Here is a 23,414-nt window from a genome sequence, read left to right on the forward strand (position 1 = left end):
TAATGACTTTGTTGACGGAAATGTATTACTTTAGTGTCATTAGTACAAATACCTCTACTTTACTTACTGTGGGTGCTTTGACCCCAAAGTTCTTTAACTTTCCTCAATTCAATTCAAAGATTTGTCAAATTCAGTCACCATGAAGTAACAAAATAATCCCTGACAGGAAATAAATTAGAATAACAATTTCCTAATAAATATCAGTCCAACTTAGAAATTCAAAGCTAACCTAAAACAAAATAAAATAAAAGGACCTGGCAATGACTTTTCATTTGTAGCCCACAACTATGCAAACCCAACAGGAATGTAGCATTTGCTGAGAAAGGCCTGCATTCACCATAATCCCCAGCCCTCTATCTAGTCTTCAACAAGATGAGAAATAATTACAAGTATACAAAGCAAATGCTGTATAAACATCAACCAAGTACCATCACACCACAAGCTATCAAGTTCATATTATATGACCTTTCTAAAGAGGCGCACACAAGTAATTGATTTCCAGCCTTTCATAGCCATACAATTTCAAAATAAGAAAGTTCAGCTTATCTGCTACTAGGGGGGACAAAAAACTATACAGACATCCCTTAACTACAGAATTTCATACCTGGACCTATCGAATGGCGACATGGCTAGACCAAATAGCTGCACCCCCGATTTAAATAAGCATTAGATATATACACTAGAAGAGTTAGATTCATTTGCTTTTTACAGTTCAAAGCTTGCTAGCTCCATCTCGCAGGTGATTAACAACAAAATCACCTCAACTTTGGATATTATTAACTGCCACAAGCCATGCATTCTTCTCTATTCTTAAGTGAACATGCCACCTCTGCAATGTCAGGGTCGAGATTATCATGTCTTGTGTTTATATTTTCCTGAACCAGCCACCAAAACAATGAAAAACCTGTCAACTTTTTATATGAATACGAGAATTAATGTTATCATCTTATTATTCTACTGAGAATATGTCCTTAGACCAAGCAAAAAAGGATATTTCCATCGCCTCATAATAAACTGTATATTACTATGCAATATTATTCACTCCTGTTTGAAATTTTACTGCAACTTTCAGGTGTCTCAGATATAGCTATATGCATAACTGCACTTTATACCTTCAAAATCAAATCTAATTAAAGGGGGAAAAAGGCTTTAATGAATGCTTGAACTTGGCATAACGCGACATCAAAGATAAATTTCATTACATGGTTCAGAACAGGTGTGTCAACTGTGAACTTGATTGCATCAGCTGCGGCACGTGTTCGCAGATAATACATCCCTGTTTTCAGGCCCTGCTCCAAGAAAAAGTAATTAAAAAACCAAGATATAGAAGAAGAAATAAAAGGAAAAAAATTGCAGCATGCAGAACGATCTAGGAATAAACAGAAGATATCATTGAACAATAGTTTTGTATGTTCTTTTTGTATTTTTATTTTTATTAAAAGAACAAAGAAAGAAAAAATTGCATTGCAGCGATGAAGACATGCATACCAAAAAACTACTGAAGCTGATGCAATATATTTTAGAATAAGAAGGGTATTCCCCAATTATTTGATCAGTATATCGTTTAACACAATAAAAGATAGACCAACGCCCTGAATGTTATAGCTTAATTGCAATAAGTGGCATGTAAAACATATTTAACAATGTCAACGACAGGATGAGGCAGAGACTTTTTCTCTAACGAATTCGCAATATATTTGGTATGTCATTCATCACATAAATTGATACCTTAGACCAAGCATGAAAATGTAATGAAGTTAGTTTCCCCAGATCAGGTTGCTCTATGTGAATATTCAGACTCTGACTCTGGTCTATGTAGCATCCTCTGTCAGCAGCCATATCAACCAATGTCTTTTGCTTGATTTCCCACACCGTCCTGATATTGTATGTAATAATATTGTCTTAACATGACACAAATAATTATAACTTAGCTACAAAATACAGCACAAAACAGGAAGAGTTATTATTACTTGTAAATAGCTTTCAACTGCTCTGGAATCTCAGGAATTTTTGCAACAGAGCCATTCTCGGATATTATTTTATTCTTAAGAGCTTGTGACCAAAGACCAGTCTCTGTTAAATCATGAAGGAGGTGTTTGTTCACCACAACAAATTCACCGCTGAAAATGAAACATGTCAGATGGAAGCAGATACACTTTTCAAGTAGCAAGCTTGAATAGCAAACCTTAAGACTCTGCGGCTGTAGATATTGGATGTGTAAGGCTCAAAACACTCATTATTTCCAAGAATCTGGCTTGTTGATGCAGTTGGCATAGGTGCCACAAGAAGGGAATTTCTTACTCCATTCTTTGAAATCATTTCCCTAAGTTTGTTCCAATTCCATCTATCAGATGGCATGACTCCCCACATGTCCATCTGAAGAATTCCCTGAATGAAAAGAGAAAGGATGGTAAAGATCTAGAAGGTCTTCTCTTTTTTATTCCCTCAACTTCTAAGCACACACAATATAATGAGGAGACCAAACATGATGAAATGGAAAAGGGACTTAAAGGATACACATTTTCTCCATGATAAAATAAAAAAGCTGAGGAGACCACACCTTGCTTACAGGGCTACCGTCATATGTCTCATAAGGGCCGTCTTTTGCAGCCAACTCAGAAGAAGCCCTCAATGCATGATAGTATATGGTCTCAAATATATCTTTGTTCAGCTGTTGGGCCTGTAAGAGACAGAAACAAGCTTCAGCCTAGCTACACCAGCTAAAGGTGAATCATACCTGAGAGTCATGGATTTCTCACCTCTGGTGAATCAAATGGCATTCCAAGAAGGATAAAAGTATCAGCGAGACCCTGAACTCCAATACCAATTGGCCTGTGTCGTAAATTTGATCTCCTTGCAGATTCAATGGGATAGTAATTAATATCAATGATCTTGTTTAGATTGGCAACAGCAGTTTCTGTAACCTATAGTAGCAATGAAATTTACATAAGTTCACCTCCCTCAAATACAAAAGTAGTCACAACACTTAACTATTCCAATCAAACACTAAAAAATTTATTTTAGAATTATCCAAAAATTCTAGTTACAACATACCTCTGCTAGTTTTTCAAAATCAAAATATCTGCTCTCTGAACCTCCACTACCAACAAGTTTAGATGCGACTGAATCAGTTGGTACTCCCTTCAACAAACAGTTGAAAATTGAATTGAACAGTATAATTAAAAGTATATATAGCCACGATATAAGAGTCATTAGATTAGATTCCTATCACTCACCCTTTCCTTTACATAACGTGGTAGAGCAATAGAAGCCAGATTGCAAACTGCAGTTTCTGTTGGACTTGAGAATTCAATGATCTCAGTGCACAAATTCGAGGACTTTATAGTCCCCAGATTCTGCTGGTTGCTCTTCCTATTGCAACAATCCTGGTAAGAATTTTTTGTAAGAAAAAGAATTATTTTTCATTTTGGTTGCATAGAATAAAAATTACTTAACATGTCAAGAAATTGTCACAATTTCCTAAAAGTAGGCTGTGAATTAGTAATATATTTGAATTCCTGATGTACCTTAAAAAGAATATAAGGAGTTCCTGTCTCAATTTGGGAATTTAAAATCTCAAACCAGAGTTTCCTAGCAGGTATGACCTTCTTTGCTTTACCCTGTATCCGTAGGACATATCATTTCAACACGTTGCAATCAATGACAAATTTATTTCAGATTCACAAGCAATCTAAATATCGCATGTCGTGACAAGTTCTTTACCTCAGTTTCATAAGCAGTGTACAGCTTTTCAAATTCTTCACCCCAACAATCAGCCAAACCAGGAGCTTCATTAGGACAATACAATGACCAGCTTCCATCACCTTTGACTCTTTCCATAAATAAGTCGGGAATCCAAAGAGCATAGAATAAATCTCTAGCTCGATGCTCCTCCTGCAAAGAAATCAAATGTAGAATATTCACCAAAATCCCAAAAAAAAAAAGAACTTGAGGAAAACATTAAAAATAGGAAATCCCTGAAACTGAAGTTTCTTCAGACTAAAACATCATATTTTGATGAGTAGCAATTGATATTATTAATCCATGTTGCCTACTATAATTACCTTTCCATGGTTTTTCCTAAGATCCAGAAACTCAAAGATATCTGCATGCCATGGCTCCAAATATATGGCAAAAGCACCTAAAAATAAACAAAATTGCTCAAGATTGCACTTTTTATTACATTTATGTGGGTGTTCATGTCTATATATGTGGAAAAAAAGAAAAGGCTAGAGGTGAATTGTACCCTTCCTTTTGCCTCCCCCTTGATCCACATAGCGAGCAGTGTCATTAAACACTCGAAGCATTGGAAGAATGCCATTTGAATTCCCATTTGTCCCACAAATATAACTTCCTGTAGCACGAATATTATGTATTGAAAGACCGATTCCTCCAGCTGACTTGCTGATTACAGCACACTCCTTCAAAGTGTCGAATATACCCTCAATACTATCATCTTTCATGCACAAAAGGAAGCAGCTACTCAACTGCCATAGCATCCATAGGAGGAGGGTGGAAGATATATTATAATAAGAAGATTGCTGTAAGAACTTATTTCATGTAAAAGAAAAAAACATATGACATAAACATACTTGGGGTTTGGGGGTTCCTGCATTGAAAAGAGTAGGAGTAGCATGTGTAAACCAACGTTGAGACATCAAGTGGTATGTTTTGACAGCAGATTCAGTATCATCTTTGTGTATACCAACAGCAACCCTCATCAACATGTGTTGCGGTCTTTCCACAATCCTCCCATCAATCTTCAAAAGGTAAGACCTCTCAAGCGTTTTGAATCCAAAGTAATCATAGTCAAAATCTCTGTCATAGATGATCTCACCATCCAATCGAGCGGCATTCTGATAGCAAGAAGATAGAGATTTAGATTACTAACCCCATTATTCATAGCATTCATCAAATGGCATGGTTGAACATTGTTAATGGAAACTTAATGAGTTAGTCACTGTCATGGAACCGTTTTAGCTAAAAGCTCGAGCTGATAGTTAAAGGTCCACTTCATATTAATAGCTGACACACCCCCACACGCGAAAGCACACTTGGGCTTGAAGCGTGACAACACAGACCCATATTACCATGTCCTGCAAATAACTCAACAAATGGGGCTGCCAGGAATCGAACCCAGGACCACTTGGTCACACTAGCTCTGATACCATGTCATGGAACCGATTGAACTAAAAGCTCGAACTAATAGTTAAGGCCCAATCATATATCTTATATTAATCTCCGACTGGTGTCAGCTATTAATATGAAGTGGACCTTTAACTATCAGCTCGAGCTTTTAGCTAAAACGGTTCCATGACATGGTATCAGAGCCTCTAGGACCAAACGGTCGAGGGTTCGAGTCCCGGCAACCTCATTAATTTGTGGAATTAAAAACACAGGCGGGATGGGCCTGTGTTGTGCACGCTGCAAGCCCAAGGAGCATTTGCGTGTGGGGTGTGTCGGAGATTAATATAAGATATATGATTGGGCCTTAACTATTAGTTCGAGCTTTTAGTTCAATCGGTTCCATGACAGTCACAACACAGTACTCATTTTGAATATTAATCAGAGTATTGTAGAAAGAAACACAGCAACAAAATTATTGCTTCAAAAAGTTAATAAACCTTATTCTTGAGCCTTAACTATCCGTTTAAACATTTAGTCCAATTGGTTCTTTGACATGATATCAAAGCCTCTAAGACCAAATGGTCGAAGGTTTGACTTGTGGCAACCTCATTTGTTGATAAAATTTCGACGCATGGTAAGATAGCTAATAATAAAAGTTATTTTTGGCTCTTTACCTATAAGTTTAAGCTTTTATTTGTAATGATTCCTTGACATGTATGATGCTAGATATTTAAAATAATTTCTAGAAGTTAGTTGCTTGAGAAAGCCATAGAGTAAAACTACAGTACCTCCATGATAATTTCATAAACATCATCTGCAATCAGAGAAGCCTTCTGTCCAGACCTCTTATCAACAAGGTTATACATCATTTTAATCCTGCATCATCCATCATAACAAAACTCTTGACTATCAATGTTCAGCCAATTGAAGAACAACTGAAGTTGAACAGAAATACTCACGTCTCTGAGAAAGATTTGTTTGTATTCTTATGCAGATTTGAAACAGAAACTCTTGCAGCCAACTACATAGCATCATCGATGAAACAAATAACCAAGTCAAGCTAAATCATCAAAACCAGAGACAAAGACAAACTTCAAACAAAATAAGTCACATTCCAAACTCATCATTGATTAACTACTACGTATATGATATGAAAGTGAAGTTGAATGAAAACAAAGTAGAAAACTTTGCTTGAATCCAAATGCGAAAAGCACAAAAATGAACTGACCAAAGCGTAATCAGGGTGGTTAGCAGTCATAGAAGCGGCAGTCTCAGCAGCTAACTCGTCAAGCTGGGTGGTGGTGACACCCTTATAGACCCCAGCGCAGACCTTTTGGGCAACAAGCACAGGATCACAGTGGTCAGTGTTCAACCCATAACTTAGATTGACGAGTCGAGCCGTGATCTTGTTGAAATGAACTGGTTCTTGACGGCCATCTCGCTTAACCACGTACATCGTCTAATGGGGATAGAAATTAATCCGGTAATTTGAATGAGGAGTTTCGTCGAACAGGTGATAGGATAGGATAGGAGTGCGTGAATTGGGATTATAATATATAGAGATGGTGGAAGCAACAAGATTGCAAGAGAAGCCAAAAGGATTTGGGTTTGAATTTGATTGAGTATTTATTCCAAAAGTTTTGAGTGGATTAGAGGATAGTTTCTTCGATATTTTAAGTTTCCCGCCCAATTTTATAAATATAAGTGGAGGGAGAGTTCTGAACCTTGCGCACGACTCCATCCCATCGCAGTTGCTCATTCATTTAATGGTTGATGGATTCGAAACCTTAGTCATTTAATTTTAATCTTACCACTTCATCCATTAAGAGCGTTAAATATCATCTACAACCATATTTATTATATTCCACTTTATTTATTTATTTTATAATTAAAATTATTATGTATTTTTATATTTATCAACAGTATGAGAAGATACTTTTCAATATTAAATTATTAATAAAAAAAATAAGATAAGGAAAGGACTATAAGTTAATAAAAGCTACTCACTAACAAAGAGAAAGTATATTCTTAATGAGTCGTTTAGTTCGTGCAATGGTAACGAAAATGAATCTAGAAAGGAAAATAAGGGGAAAGGAAAGAAATGATCATTAATTTATCATCGTGTTTAGATCTGTTCCGGAAAAGGAATGCATAATCTTCTCATTCCCCTTGTGACCATTTTATTTAAATGGGGGAATCAACATGTTTTCATCATATATTTATTTTTTCAAACTATATAATTGAATCTGTTTTTAAATAATCAACTTATTTTTATGATTACACTTGTTTCTAATATCACTCATTGATAATATCGTTTTGGTTAAGAATATTTCGCTATTGACGAGTTTTTTTCTCTGAGGTTTCTTTTCCTTTTTGTTTTTCTCTTTTCTCTCTCCGATCATGGAATTCATGAATGAGTCGTATGTAAAAATAACTATGGAAGAAGATAGTTATGCAAGGGTAGTTGTAAACCATGACGATGCTAAGGTCCAACCAACACCAAAAGCTCCGAGCGTACGTCTCGTCGGTAGATTTCTCATTAATAGGGTATTAAAATTCCAATGATGAAGAAAACAATGGTGGATCTTTGATGTCCGTCCAAAGGGTTGTGTATAACTGATTTAGGTCTGAATAAATTCATTTTTTAATTCTTTCACTCATTGGAACGTGAACGTGTGGTGAAGGGTGGCCCATGGAGGTTCGAAAAAAATTCATTGATTGTTGCCAAACTGATTGAAGGATAAAATCCTAATGAACTACAACTAACGAAGGCTAAGTTTTGGGTGCAAGTTCATGAATTTCCTACCAAATTCATGTCAAAAAAAGTTGTTGTCTATATAGGAAATTACATAGGTGAGTTCATAGAGGAAGATTCGAAAAATTTTACAAGGATAGGGAGAACATATATGGGGACTCGGGTTACTATGAATACGATGGTGTCATTGAAGAGGAAGATGAAGATCAGTAAAACGGGAGAAGTCTCATGGATGCACTTTAAATATGAAAAACTGTTAATGACATGTTTCTTTTGTGGGAAAATTGGGCATGCTAATAAGTTATGTGAATCATTACTTGATATCTCGTATCTGAATAAAGTTGAACGATTGTATGGGACATGGCTTAGAGCTCCAATAATAAAAAAAGCAAACACTCAACTAATGCCATGGTGGCTACTGCATCGCTGCCAGCTGCTGTGATTCTGGTCAATGGTGGAAATCCATAATAGATATCAATTCTTATTTTTAGGCCATAGTCTAAGGGAGTTGTTGTAACTAATCAAGGTGTTGAAAGGGGAGGTGAGAAAGTAAAATCTATCTCTTTAGATATGGAAACAAATCAAGAGTCTGGAGGGATTAATTCAAATGCTAAAATGTTAAATATAGTTAAGGAGGGGCTAGTAATAAATGAGACAAAAATAAGACGTCAAGATCAAGGGGTGGGTCAGGCGATGGGTGGGCTTGGAACTTGTAGCAACGGCCCAATAAATTGTGATGGACATGTGGATAATTCAAAGAATGATGGTTCAAAAAATGGGATATTTGCAGGTTCTGGTTACCGGGCCCGCCAAACGCCATGAGTACTATAAGTTGGATTCAGACAGTTCATATGTTAGTAGACCTGAGCTCAGCACTAGGGAGTCTATTCCTGAGCTCAGCACTAATTCATACAACTCAATATTAATTCAGTTAAGTGTTTTATTAGGCACAATAAAAGCAAACAGATAAAGGAGTTAAGGGCTAGAGAATGTTACTCAGCAGTTTTATCCTGGTTCGGCCTCCTGCCTACATCCAGTCCCCGGAATCCTTCTGAGCTTTAATCCACTACTGAGCTCTTTTGGGTAGAGCACAAACACCTTACAATAGTCATCGAGTATACAGAGTACCTTCCTATATATCCTATATTCAACACTATCTACCCCTGAGTGCTAAAACTGAGCAACTTAGAGTCTCTTAACAATTTAAGAATTGATAAGATTTTTGTTCTATTAACAAAGAACACTAGTAAGATCTATTCTAATCATTTACACAAAGATGAGATTGTTGGTCCCGTGCAATGTGAGAGAATTAGTTCCAAGGGGGGGTTAGGAACTATTTAAAAAAATTCTCTTTAAGGCTGACTTTCTTTTTAAAACTAAGACTTTTACTTAGTCGTTTAGCACAGTGGTGCTGAGTGAGATCAGAGGTAGCTTTAGTTAATCGGTAACTAAGGCTGCTTCTATCATTGAGTCAGGAGATAGCACTGAAGTCTATTCCTGAATTCAGTACTCAAGCCACACAACTCAGTATATATATTTTAATGTTTTACTAGGCAAAGTTCAAAACAAGTAGATAAGGAGTTAAGAGTTTAGAAAATGTTACTCAGTAGATTTATCCTGGTTCGGCCTCCTGCCTATGTCCAGTCCCCGGAATCCTTCCGAGCTTTAATCCACTACTGAGCTCTTTCAGGTAGATCACAAACCTCTTACAATAGTCAGTGAGTATACAGAGTACCTTCCTCTATATCCTATACCCAATACTATTTCTACCACTAAGTGCTATAATCGAGGAACTCAGTATCTCTTTCTAATCTCTAGAAATGATAAAGATTTGTTCTAAATACAAAGAACACTTTAAATGATTTTACAATCTAGACTTTTACACAAAATGAGTGAGTGTAAGATTTCTTTGCTTTGCTTTGCTTTGGCACAGAACTTCAAGTAGTAATTTGGTCAGCGTTTCGACTTGGTGAAGATCTGCGTCGAATGAAGCAAATGAGAGGCCTATTTATAGTGACATCTGAGGCACCGATTATTTTGAATTTCAAAATAACCGTTGGAGGGAAACGGCTTGCTGTCGCTTTCACTCGTCAGTACTCAGTGTCTTCGGCCAATGAGAATGTTGCCTTTTGTGTCTGATTCAGGTGGTAGGTACTTCTAGTCGGTAAGTGTCAGATTGTCTCTCTACTTATAGTAAAGTCTTCTAGATGGCTTTATGACGTCTGAATCTTTCCTAAAGTGGAATAGCTTTGTCTCGAAGTTGTTCAGGTCAACTGCTGGCATGTCTTCTACCCGTTCGACTCAGCAGCTTCGGCGTGAAGTTGTTAAGAATGCCTTTTGGATCCTTCTTCCTGCTGGGCCGTGTTCTTCAAGAGGCTTGGATCTGTTGACTTGGGATTTGACCTTCTCTTGTGGGCTTTTGGGCCTTGGTCTTTAATGTCTTTTTAATTCTTATGAATTAAACACTCAACATTAAACAAACACATTAGTAGTAAATAAATCAAAGCATAAATTTAATGTGTTAGAATATTTTATCATAGGGATTTAAATCTAATTTAAAATAATTTTGTCAAATCAAAATCATTGTGGAAATGTGTTTCAACAGAGAGTTGGTGTAAGATTGCTTTGTTTTTTGCACAGAAACTTCAAGTAGGAATTTGGTCAGTGTTTCGACTTGGTGAAGATCTGCATCAAATGAAGCAAATGAAAGGCCTATTTATAGTGACACCTTGACCCTTTAGTTATTTCGAAATTCAAAATAACCGTTGGAGGGAAACGGCTCTACTGTCCCTTTCACCATCAGTGCTCAATGTCTTCGGCCAATGAGAACGTAGTCTTTTCTGTCTTGATTAGTGCTTCAGAACCTTTTGGTCAGTACGCATCAGGTTGTCTCTCCATTTATGGTAAAGATTCCTGGACAGCGGAACGACTACTGTTCTGGCTTAACTGAAGCTTTCCTCATTTGGGTAGCCTTTGTCTCCAAGTTTGCTAAGTCAACTTCTGCTTTGTCTGTTGATAGCTGAACTCAGTGGCTTCATTGTGAAGTAGTTTAGCAAGTCTTCTAGATCCTTCTTCTTGCTGGGCTGAGTTGATTCATAAGCTTGGATCTGTTTGCTTGGGCCTTGACCTTGCTTAATGGGCTTTGGGCCTTGGTCTTAATGTCTTTTACACTTATGAATTAAATACTCAAACAACACTTGAACAAACACATTAGTAACAATTAAATCGAAGCATTTAAATTTAATGTGTTTGAATATATTAACTTAGGGATTTAATTCTAATTTAAATAATTTTATCAAATCAAAATCATTGTGGAAATGTGTTTCAACAAGTAGCTCATGTAGCACTTTGTCATTTTTCTCAGCTACATATTTCTCACGTTCATGAGCACGTTTCTCACCTTCATCATTACAAGACATTAAATAAGTCATGGTTGAAAGATGTGCATAATGTCTTTCATGAAACCTTATAAGCTAGCTGCTTCAAAATTACTAGCACTGCCACTTTCTTTCTTACCTCTCTTAGGCATGGAAGTTTTCTCTCTATTCACTTTCTTTAATGAAGGGGCAGATTCCATTGTTTAAAAGACATTACCACTAGCAATGGTATCTTCATCATCACTTGAATCAAGCATAAATTGAGTGGGAATAGTTTTTCCATATTGCCAATCGCATCAACAAAACCCTCAACCTTTTTTTCTAGTGGCACAGTCCTTGCCATAAATCTCCATCAAATTGTTCAAGTGAGGAAAAGCTTGTCCATATAAGTTTCTACAGTTAGGATGAGCCTAAAAATTTAACAAAATGAATTCAAATAAATCACTTATAAAGATACAATAATAAACAAACACTTACGATGTCATCCTACATTATTCTCTCTATAGAAATCATGTTCTTCTCATCATCCCACTTAAACCCACTTACATTTATCATTTGAATACTAGCTCTAAACTTGGTAACAAGTGTTTTAAGACTTGAATCAATGTGCGGTGAAGCTTTCAAACCACAACCAGGAAGGACCTTCCAAATGATCTCCTCTATATGAATCATTTATCTGTTCCTAAATCCATTTTCACACTTCCAATGTGAATTTTGGGCTAAGTCAGACAACGCAGCTACAAGAGCTTTATCTTCTTCTGAAATCCAAAAGCATTTATTTCTACCTCTTCCACCTCCACTTAAAATACTTTCATCCATCTTACTAAAATATGCAAAACAATAACGATAATTTAAACAAACATACTAGTACAAGTCCAAATAAAAAGACATAGAACAAGTTCAAATAAAAATGCTAATACAAGTCTAAACAAAACAAACTAATACAAATCCAAATAAAATAAGATAGAAAAAAATACTAATACAAGTTCAAATAAAACAAAATAATACAAAAACAAAACGTTGCAAATATCAAGTGAAATCTCAAAATAAGACTCAATGATTTCTAGCTCTCCAGTTGTTGAACATGCTTTGAACCAATGTATTTCTGAAATTTGTCCATGGGTTAGATATATCAGTAGAGGCTGTATACTCCTCCCTATTATTGGCATCACTATCATCACCATCATTCTCAACCTTTTTAAACATTTCATCATCATCAAACGATCTTGGGGCATGTATCTCTTTATCAAATTATATAGTAAAGCACATGCAAAAATAATGCAACTATGTTGTTTATAAACTAAACCAATAAAGGAATTTAAGAATTCCCTATCGTCTCTTGAGTAACCTAAAGCATCATTCGATCACATTTCTAGCTTATGCATGTCTTAAGTTGAAATACTCCTCGGCGTTTTGAGGTTGACGATTACCAATATTCCACTCTTTAAGTTGATAAAGATGTCCTCTACATGGTGTAAGGAAACTCTATCCATTAGTATAGCCACCATCACATAAGTAATAACAACATTTACACATTAAAAAAACTATTTCATTGCACACTCACTTATGTAAGTTGGTCTCAATAAAATACATTTATCAATGAAATTACCTTTTGGAACTCTTAAGCCATTAGGTCTAGAGATAGCATCTCGAAGAATACGACCAACATGTGTTGATCCCTCCCAACCATGTGAGCATACTCCTAATACAATCATTGCAAGTTTACATTTCCTTATCCGAAGGCATATATACACTAATCATTGTAACATCAAGTGCACTTAAGCAATTCTACAAAATGAAAACATTTTAGATCATGTAATACTTCTATTATGTTTATCCAATGGAGTTTGTTTATTGTACCTTGAATTACTTCCACCTATTATCATCGCAATCCTCTAGTATATGAGTAGGTTTATTAAGCAACACAACATGTACTTTGAATTACTTCCACCTATTATCATCACTAACAGTTTCACCACTTCTATAAAAAAAAAAGTGCACCAATAATTCTATTTTTTTTATGGTGAGTTAGTGTATATAAAAAGCCGACAACAATCTCCTCTAAACACACATTTTTTGTCCCACTAAACCCACCAATATCTCTAACCATTGCGAGTCACAAAAAAGAAAATCCATTCCATCTTCTTTCTGAAATTGTCACATTTTAATTCACTTCATGAGGCTCATGAATCTTTTCCATTATCTGTTTAATAGGATTGTCATCGTTCCCATCTTATCCATTGGAAAGGGCTTATGCACAGAAAATAACTACCTCATGGGTTAAAATTGGCAAAAATATAAAAATAATGGTCCATAGAGAAACCTTCCAAATTAATATAGAGAAACTATGGAGGAATATAAAAAGATATATATTGTGGAGCAGTTCAGAAAATATGGAGTATTATAAAGATGACGACGATTATTGCGACAATGAGAACATGAATTTGTTGCCAAGCCACGAGTCGATCAATGGGAGGGATTGATAAATATTTTTCAGTATTTTCAATGTAATTTTATCTTTGTGTTTTTCAATATTTTCAATGTAATTTTATTTTTAATGAGATATTTTAACATTAGGGATGAGTACTGATTGTCCATGAAGTCAAACACTCATTTATTGTACTAAATAGTTTATTAGATTTGAGTGGCAACTCTGCAATGTTTCAATTATATGTTTTTCAAAATCAAATTTTAGCATCGGACCGCATTTCTACTCGTTATATGATGCACTTCTTTTCCGGGGTCGAGGAGATTATCCTAGAAGTATTGTGCACTGATATATAGTTTTAGAGTTCTTTTTTATTAGAGTGACTTTTTTAAATGTAATTAATAATCATGTATTGTATCTGTTTTGTTTCGCATATTCACAAGGTTTAGTTGAAGCAATGAATACTTAGATGGTAGGAGTTGATCATTAGTTCTGTGTGAAATATACTTGTGATAACATGAAGCTTTTAAAAAGGATTTTAGTACAACAAATTGTTACAGGATACTGCTAAAGTTGGAGCAGTGAAATTATGGGAATACCATATGGAAAACTAAAATAGTTTGATGGAGCAACATGAAAATGGGTGATTGATGGATCATAATCTAATGACATATGCCAGTTGAGATGTCTCCACTCACACTAAATTTGATGATGTACAAAACAATATGACATAATCTTTTTCTTACATTAAAAAAAAAAGCTAAAGACAGACATGTTTTAATTATGAGTGGGTTAGAAAAAAAAAGATGAAAAGGAAGCATGTCAAATATGAGGGCATGAAAAAGTATAATGGTGATATTTGTCTAACATATCAAGACAAACTTGAAAACTTAAGTTTTTGTATTGTTCCTAGTGATTTACAATACTATGTTGATTGTGGTGACACTACAAGTGTAGTTGGATGTGGGATACTAGTGGTATCCCTTGTAATCAACTCTTATAAAATTAAAAAGAAAGATAAAAAATATATTTAGCCATTTTATCAAAATTGTCACATCATCATTTCTAATTTTAATTGTCTCAACCTAAATAAGTTTTAAACCACATAATTATATTTGCAAATCAACAACACAACTTTTTTTTAATATATAATGGCCTAGAATTACACGTCATTTTAAATGGTTTCTGAATTTCAAACGGGATACTAGGCGTGAAGATAAAGGAAAAAAAGTTGTCTGGCACTTATATATAATACTTCGGTGTACAAAATTGACGTATTTTACACTAGTTTTGTGCTACCAATCTTAGGTTAAACAAGCATTATATATTCAAAAAAATAACCTAACATTAACCATGGATTTATCCTCAAAATTAGCATTGTTCTGAGAAAAATCCATCAAACTTTAGAATTAGTCTGTACTAAATTGTATTCAAACATCATGTTAAATAGGAATAGAAATGACATTTATCAAAATCAACAAGTCCCAACTAGAGAGGATGTAAAAATCTATGGGAGATGTACACTTGCAAGAAACACTACATTAGAAGGAAATGTTAATAGCGATATATGGGATGAAAATCACTATGATGAAAGATGTTATACTTCGTTATCAATGCATGAAAAATTGTAAATTTTTAATATAACATTATCTGAGTAGTCGAGACCAATACTGGTCCCGATCCATTGTAGAAATTTTCGTTATCTTATCAATAATGGAAAATCATAGCATGCAAAGAGAAAGCTGTAAATTATAATCGATTATGATGCAGCTCCTCCTTCTCAACCTGGTTTGCCTTCAATTGAAAATCTCCCTCCTCCAGAAGGACTAGCCCGACTAGTGGTGCATATTATGTTGCATGCCAATGATTCCATTTAGGGGCGTTCAAAATTGGATAGGTTATTGTAACTCATCCAGCCCATAAGAGTAAGTTTTTATGGTTTTCAATGAGTTAGATGGATTGAATGAGTTATCAAACTTATATTAAATGGTTTATTATATAAACCATCTAACAATCCATCTAACTCATATTTAACACATCTAAAATCTTATTTCTTATTTCTTATTACGTTTATCATTTACCACATTTGAGTTTTAAGAAAATATTTTATTCATACTTTGATACAGTAAAACCTTCATAAATTAATATTCGATAACTTGATAACCTCTTTAAAATAACAATTTCTTCTGGTCCCGACTTGACCGGTTCAGTAAATTTATACTCGATAAATGAATATCTCTATAAATTAATAAAATTTCATGGTCCCAACATTATTAATTTATAGAGGTTTTACTGTATTGTTTTTTATATTTTTACTAAATCAAACAAATGAGCTGAAAAAATAAAAAATAACAAAATAGGAAACATTAAAAAAATGATACATTGAGAAAATAAAAAGAAAAAGTGAAAACTGTTCTAAAGAGGAGACTACTATACAATGAAATTAATACATCTTACTAATTAAAAGAGTGATGTAGTTTGGCCGGAGTGGACTTCCTTTACCTTTACCTGCTCTTTTCCAATAACTGGAAAACATAGATTAACACTTACTCGCACAAGATGGCTGATAATGTAGCTGAATTACTACAGAAAGTAACGATTAATGAGGGTGAGGAGGAGATAATCGATAATGTGGAGGAAGAAAAGACTGGGCGATGGTGTGTCGCAGTACGCAAAAACCGTTAAATATCCGTATACTATCATCAGCACTACGAGGTCAATGGCGAATGAACCGTTTTCTAATTGAGGAAGGTGAGGATGGACGTTTTGTTTGTGAATTCTAATTGCGCATGGATAGAGACATGATCCTACGTGAGGGACCATGGACTTTTGAACGTAACATGATCGTATTAGCTGGGGTCCATGACTATGAGAAACCTTCCGAGATACCTCTGACACACTGCCAAATGTGGGTCCGTATCTATGATCTCCCTCTGAATCAACGAAATGAAAAGATGATATAGATCATAGGGTCGAAGGTAGGTAACGTGCTACAAATGTCTGAAACAGATATAAAGACTATTGGCAAATATGTTCGGCTGCGAATTAGCATTGACGTTCAGAAACCGCTGCTTCGCAAGATAAGGATACGAAATAGTAAAGGAGAACTAGGATGGGTGTTCTTCCGTTATGAACGTCTGGCTAATTATTGCTATTGGTGTGGAGTTTTGGGACACAACCAAGATGATTGTGAATCGATGCCAGATGACATAGCAGGAGAAGAATGCCCACATGGCCCAGCAATGAGAGCTTCCCCGGTAAAGATGTAGAGTGCCAAGTTCACGCCAAGTAGGGAGGAGACAAGCACATCCAAAGCTGGTATCAGTAAAGCAAACACCCCTGATCCAACGATATCGGCAAACTCATCCTGCGGGGTGTCAGCTCGAAGGGCCCTAAACCCACAACTAGAACTGAGTGTAACGAAGGAGAAAGTGGTGGCTGAACAAACTACCGAGAAGCTTACACAGACAATTGATGAAGGTCCTGATCTCAAACAGAAGCAGAAAGTTGATGGAGTGCCACGACAAAAACTTAGACCAGTCAAAATTGTGAAAGAAAGAAGAGCAGTAGTTGAACAAAGCCCTAGGGATCTAGCGATAAATGGAACGCGTAAAGGAGGGGTGGGAAAGCGCTAATGGGAAGAGGACATTGAGATGGTTGAAGCTCAAGAACATAAAAAGACTTGTGTGGCGACAAATGAATTCCAAAGGGTGGGGACCTGCCAGGGGCCTCATCCTCAGCAATGAAAACCATAAGTTGGAATGTTCAAGGAATGGTAATCCTTGGATATTCTGAACCCTCAAGGGGATCCTGAGGGAACAACGCCCAAACATTCTTTTCCTGATGGAGACTCGGATAAGGAAAAGTAATGCAAACTATCTGAGTCAATGTTTTGATGATTACAACTTATTTTTTATGGATGTTGTAGGTAAAAGTGGAGATCTGGTACTGGGATGGAAGAAGGTTGTTGAATTGGAGATTAGACGATACTCTAGCCATTGCATTTATTTCTATATTCACCATGATAATTCAGTCATCTGGCGAGGGCTAGGAATCTATGGCTGGCTAGAGATGCAAAATAAGCATCTGACTTGGGAATTAATGCAATTTATTAGTCAGGATGTACTATCAATCATATGCAAGGATGACCGACTCCATTACTTGGATTGGGAAGTCACTTGAGTTTTTACTCAGTATGCTCAGTGCTCATATTAAGATCCTCGCATCCAGTATGGCAGATGGCATCCAGGTCTTTACGGGTCTTAAAGGAAGTACGAGTCAAATGCAACAGTACTCCACCATACTGACTCGTGCTGTTCAAAAGGGGCAATTCTATGCTTCTGCCCCTCAGCCTGGTGATGCTGGCAAAACGGGGGAGAAAGATAAACAGCCAGCTGACGGAACTCAACGTCAAACTCAGCAGAAGCCTCCTGGTTCAACTTCTGTTGTTCCGGGCAAACAAACTCAGCAACAAGGAACTATCAAGCCAAGCCAAGTCAAACCCAAAGCTAACCAAGTTCAAGCCAACATCAAGAAATAGAACTAGAAATAGTTTTAGCTTGTAACTTGTGTTTTTATATGGCATGTTTCTTGTTGGCCTGAGTATATCTATATACAAGCATCTATTCTACAAACTGTCTTTATATATGCGATGCTTTATATGTTGTGTTTATGTGCTAACTTTTCTCATATGACTACTCATTGACCAACAATCAATTAAAACTTGTGAACATAAAAATTAAACATGTGAAATATACTCAGTATACCTCAACTCTGATACCTGAACTTAACTAAGTATCAAAACTGGGTAATGACTAAATGTTTCAAGTATTGACCTACTTCTGAAGCTGACCTTAGACTCATTTCGATTAAATCTTAGAAGGTTTAGAATTGAACTAAGTCAGTGGATTCAAGCCTTAGTTACACTCCATTAAATCTTAGAAGGTTTAGAGTTGAACTAAGTCAGTAGATCCAAATCTTACGGGGGAGTAATTTCAGAAGAATAGAAAAGGTCAACTATCATGGAGAGCTCAACACTGAGTTCCTTACTAAATACTTTTGCCAACATCAAAATGGGGGAGTTTGTTGAAACACCTTTCCACATGATTTTGATTTGACAAAATTATTTAAGTTAATCTCATGATTAAACAATTAAATTTAAGTGCTTTGATTTAATTGTACTAATATGTTTGTTCAATGTTGAGTAAGTTAACTAACGAGAACAGGAACTGAAAGTCCATAGGAGAAAGACAAAACAAAGTTAGCAAGAGCAAGTCACACAACAGAAGCTGAGTAGAATGCAACTCAACTTTGTGAAAGAAATGTCTTCTTCAGAAAAGCTTGAAGGCGAAGCCGCTGAGTCAAGCTGAGTAGTCGTCAGGTCAGCTTCAATGATCCGTCAACTTGGAAGACAAAGTCTGACAAATTTCTGAAACAAATCAGAAGCCTCGGAAATCTATCCCGAAGACTTCTTCGAGAAAGAGCATAGACCATCTGACTTTTGCTAGAAGACAAACCTGGCGCAAGAAGACAAACCTAGCACAAGAAGACGAATCTGGCAAACCTGGCTCCTGACGAACACAGAAGACAGGATTGGCCTGCAGCTTTGAAAGCTGACCAAGTGATGACGAAAGAAGACCATTCCCCCACAACGGCTATGTCGGAATTCAAATCCTTGGCGCCCCAAAGATCACTATAAAAAGGTCAATTCATCACTTGGATCAAATACAGAAAGAAACTTACAGACAAGCAAATCTTCACTAAGTCAAAATCCAAAATAGAAGCTGTCTGAAAAGAAAAAGCAAGCTCTTACACCAAACTCCAATCATTGTGTAAAAGTCTAGAGTGATTTTATTCATCTAAAGTGTTCTTCATTAAGTGAGAACAATTCTTGTATCATTTGTAAAAAGTTAGAAAGGTGAAGCTGAGTACTCGGTTATAGTACTCAGTGGTAGAGAGAAGCTGAGTACTCGGTTATAGTATTCAGTGGTAGATAGGATTGAGTAGACGAATAGAGGACGGTACTCTTGCATTCTCAGTTGCTATTGTAAAAGGTTTGTGCTCTACCTTTAAAGAGCTCAGTAGAGGATTGAAAAATCTCGGAAGGATTCCGAGGCCTGGACGTAGGCGGAGAAGCCGAACCAGGATAAGTCTGCTGAGTAACTTCTAACCCTTTCTCTTGATATATATGTATATGTGTTGCTTGCTTAAAATTATTCAGTAAATAATCTGTACAAGCTGAAGTTGAGTAATCTGAGTGCTGAGTTGGAAACTGACTTAAGTGTTACTTCCCAACTCACAACTGAAACAGCTCTAGTCAGTATCTGATTACAACCACACTCAGCCTTGCTGACCTAAAACTGAGTTAAAATATCAAACATTCAATTAAGTCAGCATTATTAAGCGAAAAAGTTATATTAGTTCCTAACCCCCCCCCCCCCCCCCCCCTTTGGAACTAATCCTATTACATTATACGGGACCAACAAGTTTTACATGGTACAACCGTAGATCGGGAGCTGCGGCTATCTGGGAACGTCTGGATCGCTTCCTTGCAACTCCGAGCTGGATTCAAATGTATCCAAATTTTATGGACCGGCACCTTCCCAGATTATCATCGGATCATTAACCCTATAGTTTTGACTACTACCCCAGTCACAGGTCAGACACAAGAGGCCAAACAAGTTGTTCCGCTTTGATGCTATTTGGACGTAAAATTCGGAATGCATGGATCAGATTGATCATATATGGAAAAAAGATAGGCAAGAAGAGATCCCAATAACACAGAAGATTCAGGAGGTTTTGATGGAACTAAAAAATTAGAATTGGATGACATTTGGGGAAATTCAAAGAAGGTTGAAGGATCTAAACAAGGAACTGGTGATGGTACAGGAAAGTTTTAATCCGAGCAATAAAGAAAGGGAGGCGCAGATAACCAGACAAATCTCTGAGATCCTTTTCATTGAAGGGCATAAATGGAAGCAGAGGGCTCGCCTTGAGGGCAGGTGATCGTAATATCGCTTTCTTCCACGGCAAGTGCAAATCAAGGCGCAAGAACAATAAACTGTCACGAATCAAAAATGCAGAGGGGGAATTTGTTGATGGGGAAGAACGTATTGCAGAGGTAGCGGTTAACTATTTTACGGACCTTTTTAACTCTGCAAATCCATCTCGAGGTGAAGAATTTGCTACCGCTGTTGATGTTAGACTCGATACGGAACAGCAAAACAAACTTATAGCGTCGTACTCTCGAAAGGAAGTTTACGAGGCCCTGAAGCAGATCAATCCGACTAAATCCCCCGGCCCTGACGGTATGTCCTCCTTATTTTATCATTCATATTGGGACATTGTGGGAGATGAGGTGATAAAATGTGTCCAGGATATCCTTAGTTCAGGAATCATGCCTACAGACATGAACCACAATTTCATTGCCTTGATACCCAAGAATAAAAATCCGACTGTAATGAAAGAACTGTGTCCAATAGCCTTATGCAATGTTTTATATAAAATTGCCTCCAAAACTATTGCCAATAGACTAAAAACGGTCCTCCCTACCCTTATTCATGATACTCAATCTGGCTTTGTCCCCGGAAGGTTAATAACTGACAATGCTATTATAGCCTTTGAGGCTTTCCACAGTATGAAAACTAGATTGAAGGGATCAAAGGGGCATTTTGCACTCAAAATTGATATGAGTAAGGCTTACGATCGGATTGAATGGAGCTTTTTAAGGCAAGTTCTTACACAGATGGAGTTTCCGGACCATTTTGTAAAGCTGATTCTGATGTGTGTGTCTATGGTTTCTATATCTTTCCTTATTAATGGTCAGCCGACAAAAGCGATTAAACCAGCTAGGGGACTCCGACAGGGAGATCCTATCTCTCCATGTTTATTCTGCTTTGTGCTGAAGCGTTGTCTGCGAATATTAGGAAGGCTATTAAACAGCGAAGCTTAACTGGAATCAGAATTAGTCAAACTGGACCGGTAATTTCCCATTTATTTTTTGATGATGACTATTTTATTTGGTCGGGTTGATCGGCGTGAAATAAGGACCATTAAGGAGATTCTGTACAATTATGAATAAGCATCTGGACATATGATTAATTTCCAAAAATCTGATATTTCCTTTAGTGGTGGAGTTCCTAGGGAAAGGAGAGAGGCTATCTGCTCTTTGCTTCATGTAAGGGGGACTGGTGCATTCCCAAAGTACTTGGGATTGCCGACGATAATTGGCAGGTCCAAGAAAGTGGTTTTTGCAGGGATTAAGGAAAGAATTCAGCGAAAATTAAGGGGATGGGATGAAAAGTTTCTCTCTATAGGAGGTAAAGAAGTACTTATTAAAGTTGTGATACAAGCGATACCTTAATATATTATGTCCTATTTTCTGCTCCCGATCTCATTCTGCCAGGAAATTCAAGGATTAATCAACAGATACTGGTGGGGTGGTAACGAAGCGAAACGTCTGATTCACTGGCTATCCTGTGAGGCCGTGTGTCAATCGAAAGAGAAAGGGGGACTGGGTTTTCGTTGGATGCGATCTTTCAATCTAGTTCTAATTACTAAACAGTGCTGGAGATTACTGACTAACCCTTCATCCTTGTGTGCTAGAGTACTTAAAGCGAAATATCACAACAACACGGACTTCCTGTCGGCTCCTAGTATTTCTAACCCAAGTTTTTTCTAGAGAGGTGTATGGGAGGCTCGGAAGTTACTGAAATCGGGATTAATGTGGCGGATTGGGGATGGACGAAGCGTGAACATCTGGAGGGATAATTGGGTTTAATCGCTGAATTTCAAAAAACCAATAATGTCATTAGTTAATCCAAAATCGGAATTGGTGTGTGAACTAATAAGGAATGTAGATGGAGAGTGGAATTTTGAATTCCTGGAGTCTGTTATGATCCCGTCGGATCTGGTGGAGGTTAAAACTATCAGGCTCAATTGTAGGAGGCCGAAAGATGAGTTGTATTGGAGCCTCGAGAAGCGGGAGTGCTTCACTGTTAAATCTGCCTATTATTTTGCTGAAGCACAGCGCAGAGCAGAAGGAGACGAGCCTGAACAGTCTAATACGGATACTAAATGGCTACGCAAGCTATGGAGTATTTGTTTACCACAAAAAATTCTGCACTTCGCTTGGCGCCTAGTAAAAGGAATCCTACCATGTCTGAATGCTCTTGCAAAACGGGGCATTTCATGCGTTAACTGCTGCCAGGTCTGTCACTTGTCACTCGAATCTTTATCTCATGTTTTTCTTTATTGTCAGGCTGCTAAGAGCATTTGGAAAACGGCAAACCTGTCCGTACGGCTCAATAAATTACTGGTGGAGGATTTGAACCAGTGGTTGCGGCTTTGCTGTGACATATTGACAAAGGAGGAGATACGTACCGTGCTGGTTATTTTGTGGCTGATGTGGTATCGAAGAAACATATTCCGACATGAACAACGATGGACTGAAGCAGATGTACTACTGGAACGTGCATCTAACTATATCATTGACCTGGACAACTCGCATTACACTGGTCTAACACCTTCAAATCTGTTAAGAACGAGCAGCGATTTAAGTCCATGTCGTACACGAGTATGGTGTCCTCCCCCGATCGGTGTCGTTAAAATCAATTGCGATGCCAAATTCGGAGCTAATGGCCATGCGAGTATGGCGGGATTAATCGCTCGAAATTCTGAAGGGGAAGTGATGGCTTCGGCTGTATTTTTTAATAATCCGGGTGTTTTG

General features: G+C 36.8%; 1 protein-coding gene across 1 annotated transcript; it reads right to left on the bottom strand.

Moving 5' to 3' along the window:
• Positions 1–251: 251 nt before the first annotated feature.
• On the bottom strand, positions 252–6,922 carry LOC136234670 (ribonucleoside-diphosphate reductase large subunit-like). The gene is made up of 17 exons (XM_066024137.1): positions 6,356–6,922; positions 6,087–6,148; positions 5,916–6,003; positions 4,593–4,856; positions 4,247–4,487; positions 4,065–4,141; positions 3,724–3,894; positions 3,528–3,620; positions 3,237–3,386; positions 3,055–3,141; positions 2,760–2,924; positions 2,561–2,680; positions 2,186–2,388; positions 1,971–2,120; positions 1,729–1,876; positions 1,203–1,289; positions 252–875 (listed from the first exon to the last, which is right to left on the bottom strand). The coding sequence occupies exons 1-17, from the start codon at positions 6,581–6,583 to the stop codon at positions 777–779; spliced, it is 2,433 nt and encodes an 810-aa protein (XP_065880209.1). The 5' UTR covers positions 6,584–6,922; the 3' UTR covers positions 252–776.
• Between the last annotated feature and the right edge of the window lie 16,492 nt (positions 6,923–23,414).

This window comes from Euphorbia lathyris, chromosome 7, assembly GCF_963576675.1.
Source record: "Euphorbia lathyris chromosome 7, ddEupLath1.1, whole genome shotgun sequence".
In the NCBI taxonomy this organism is placed as follows: Eukaryota; Viridiplantae; Streptophyta; class Magnoliopsida; order Malpighiales; family Euphorbiaceae; genus Euphorbia; species Euphorbia lathyris.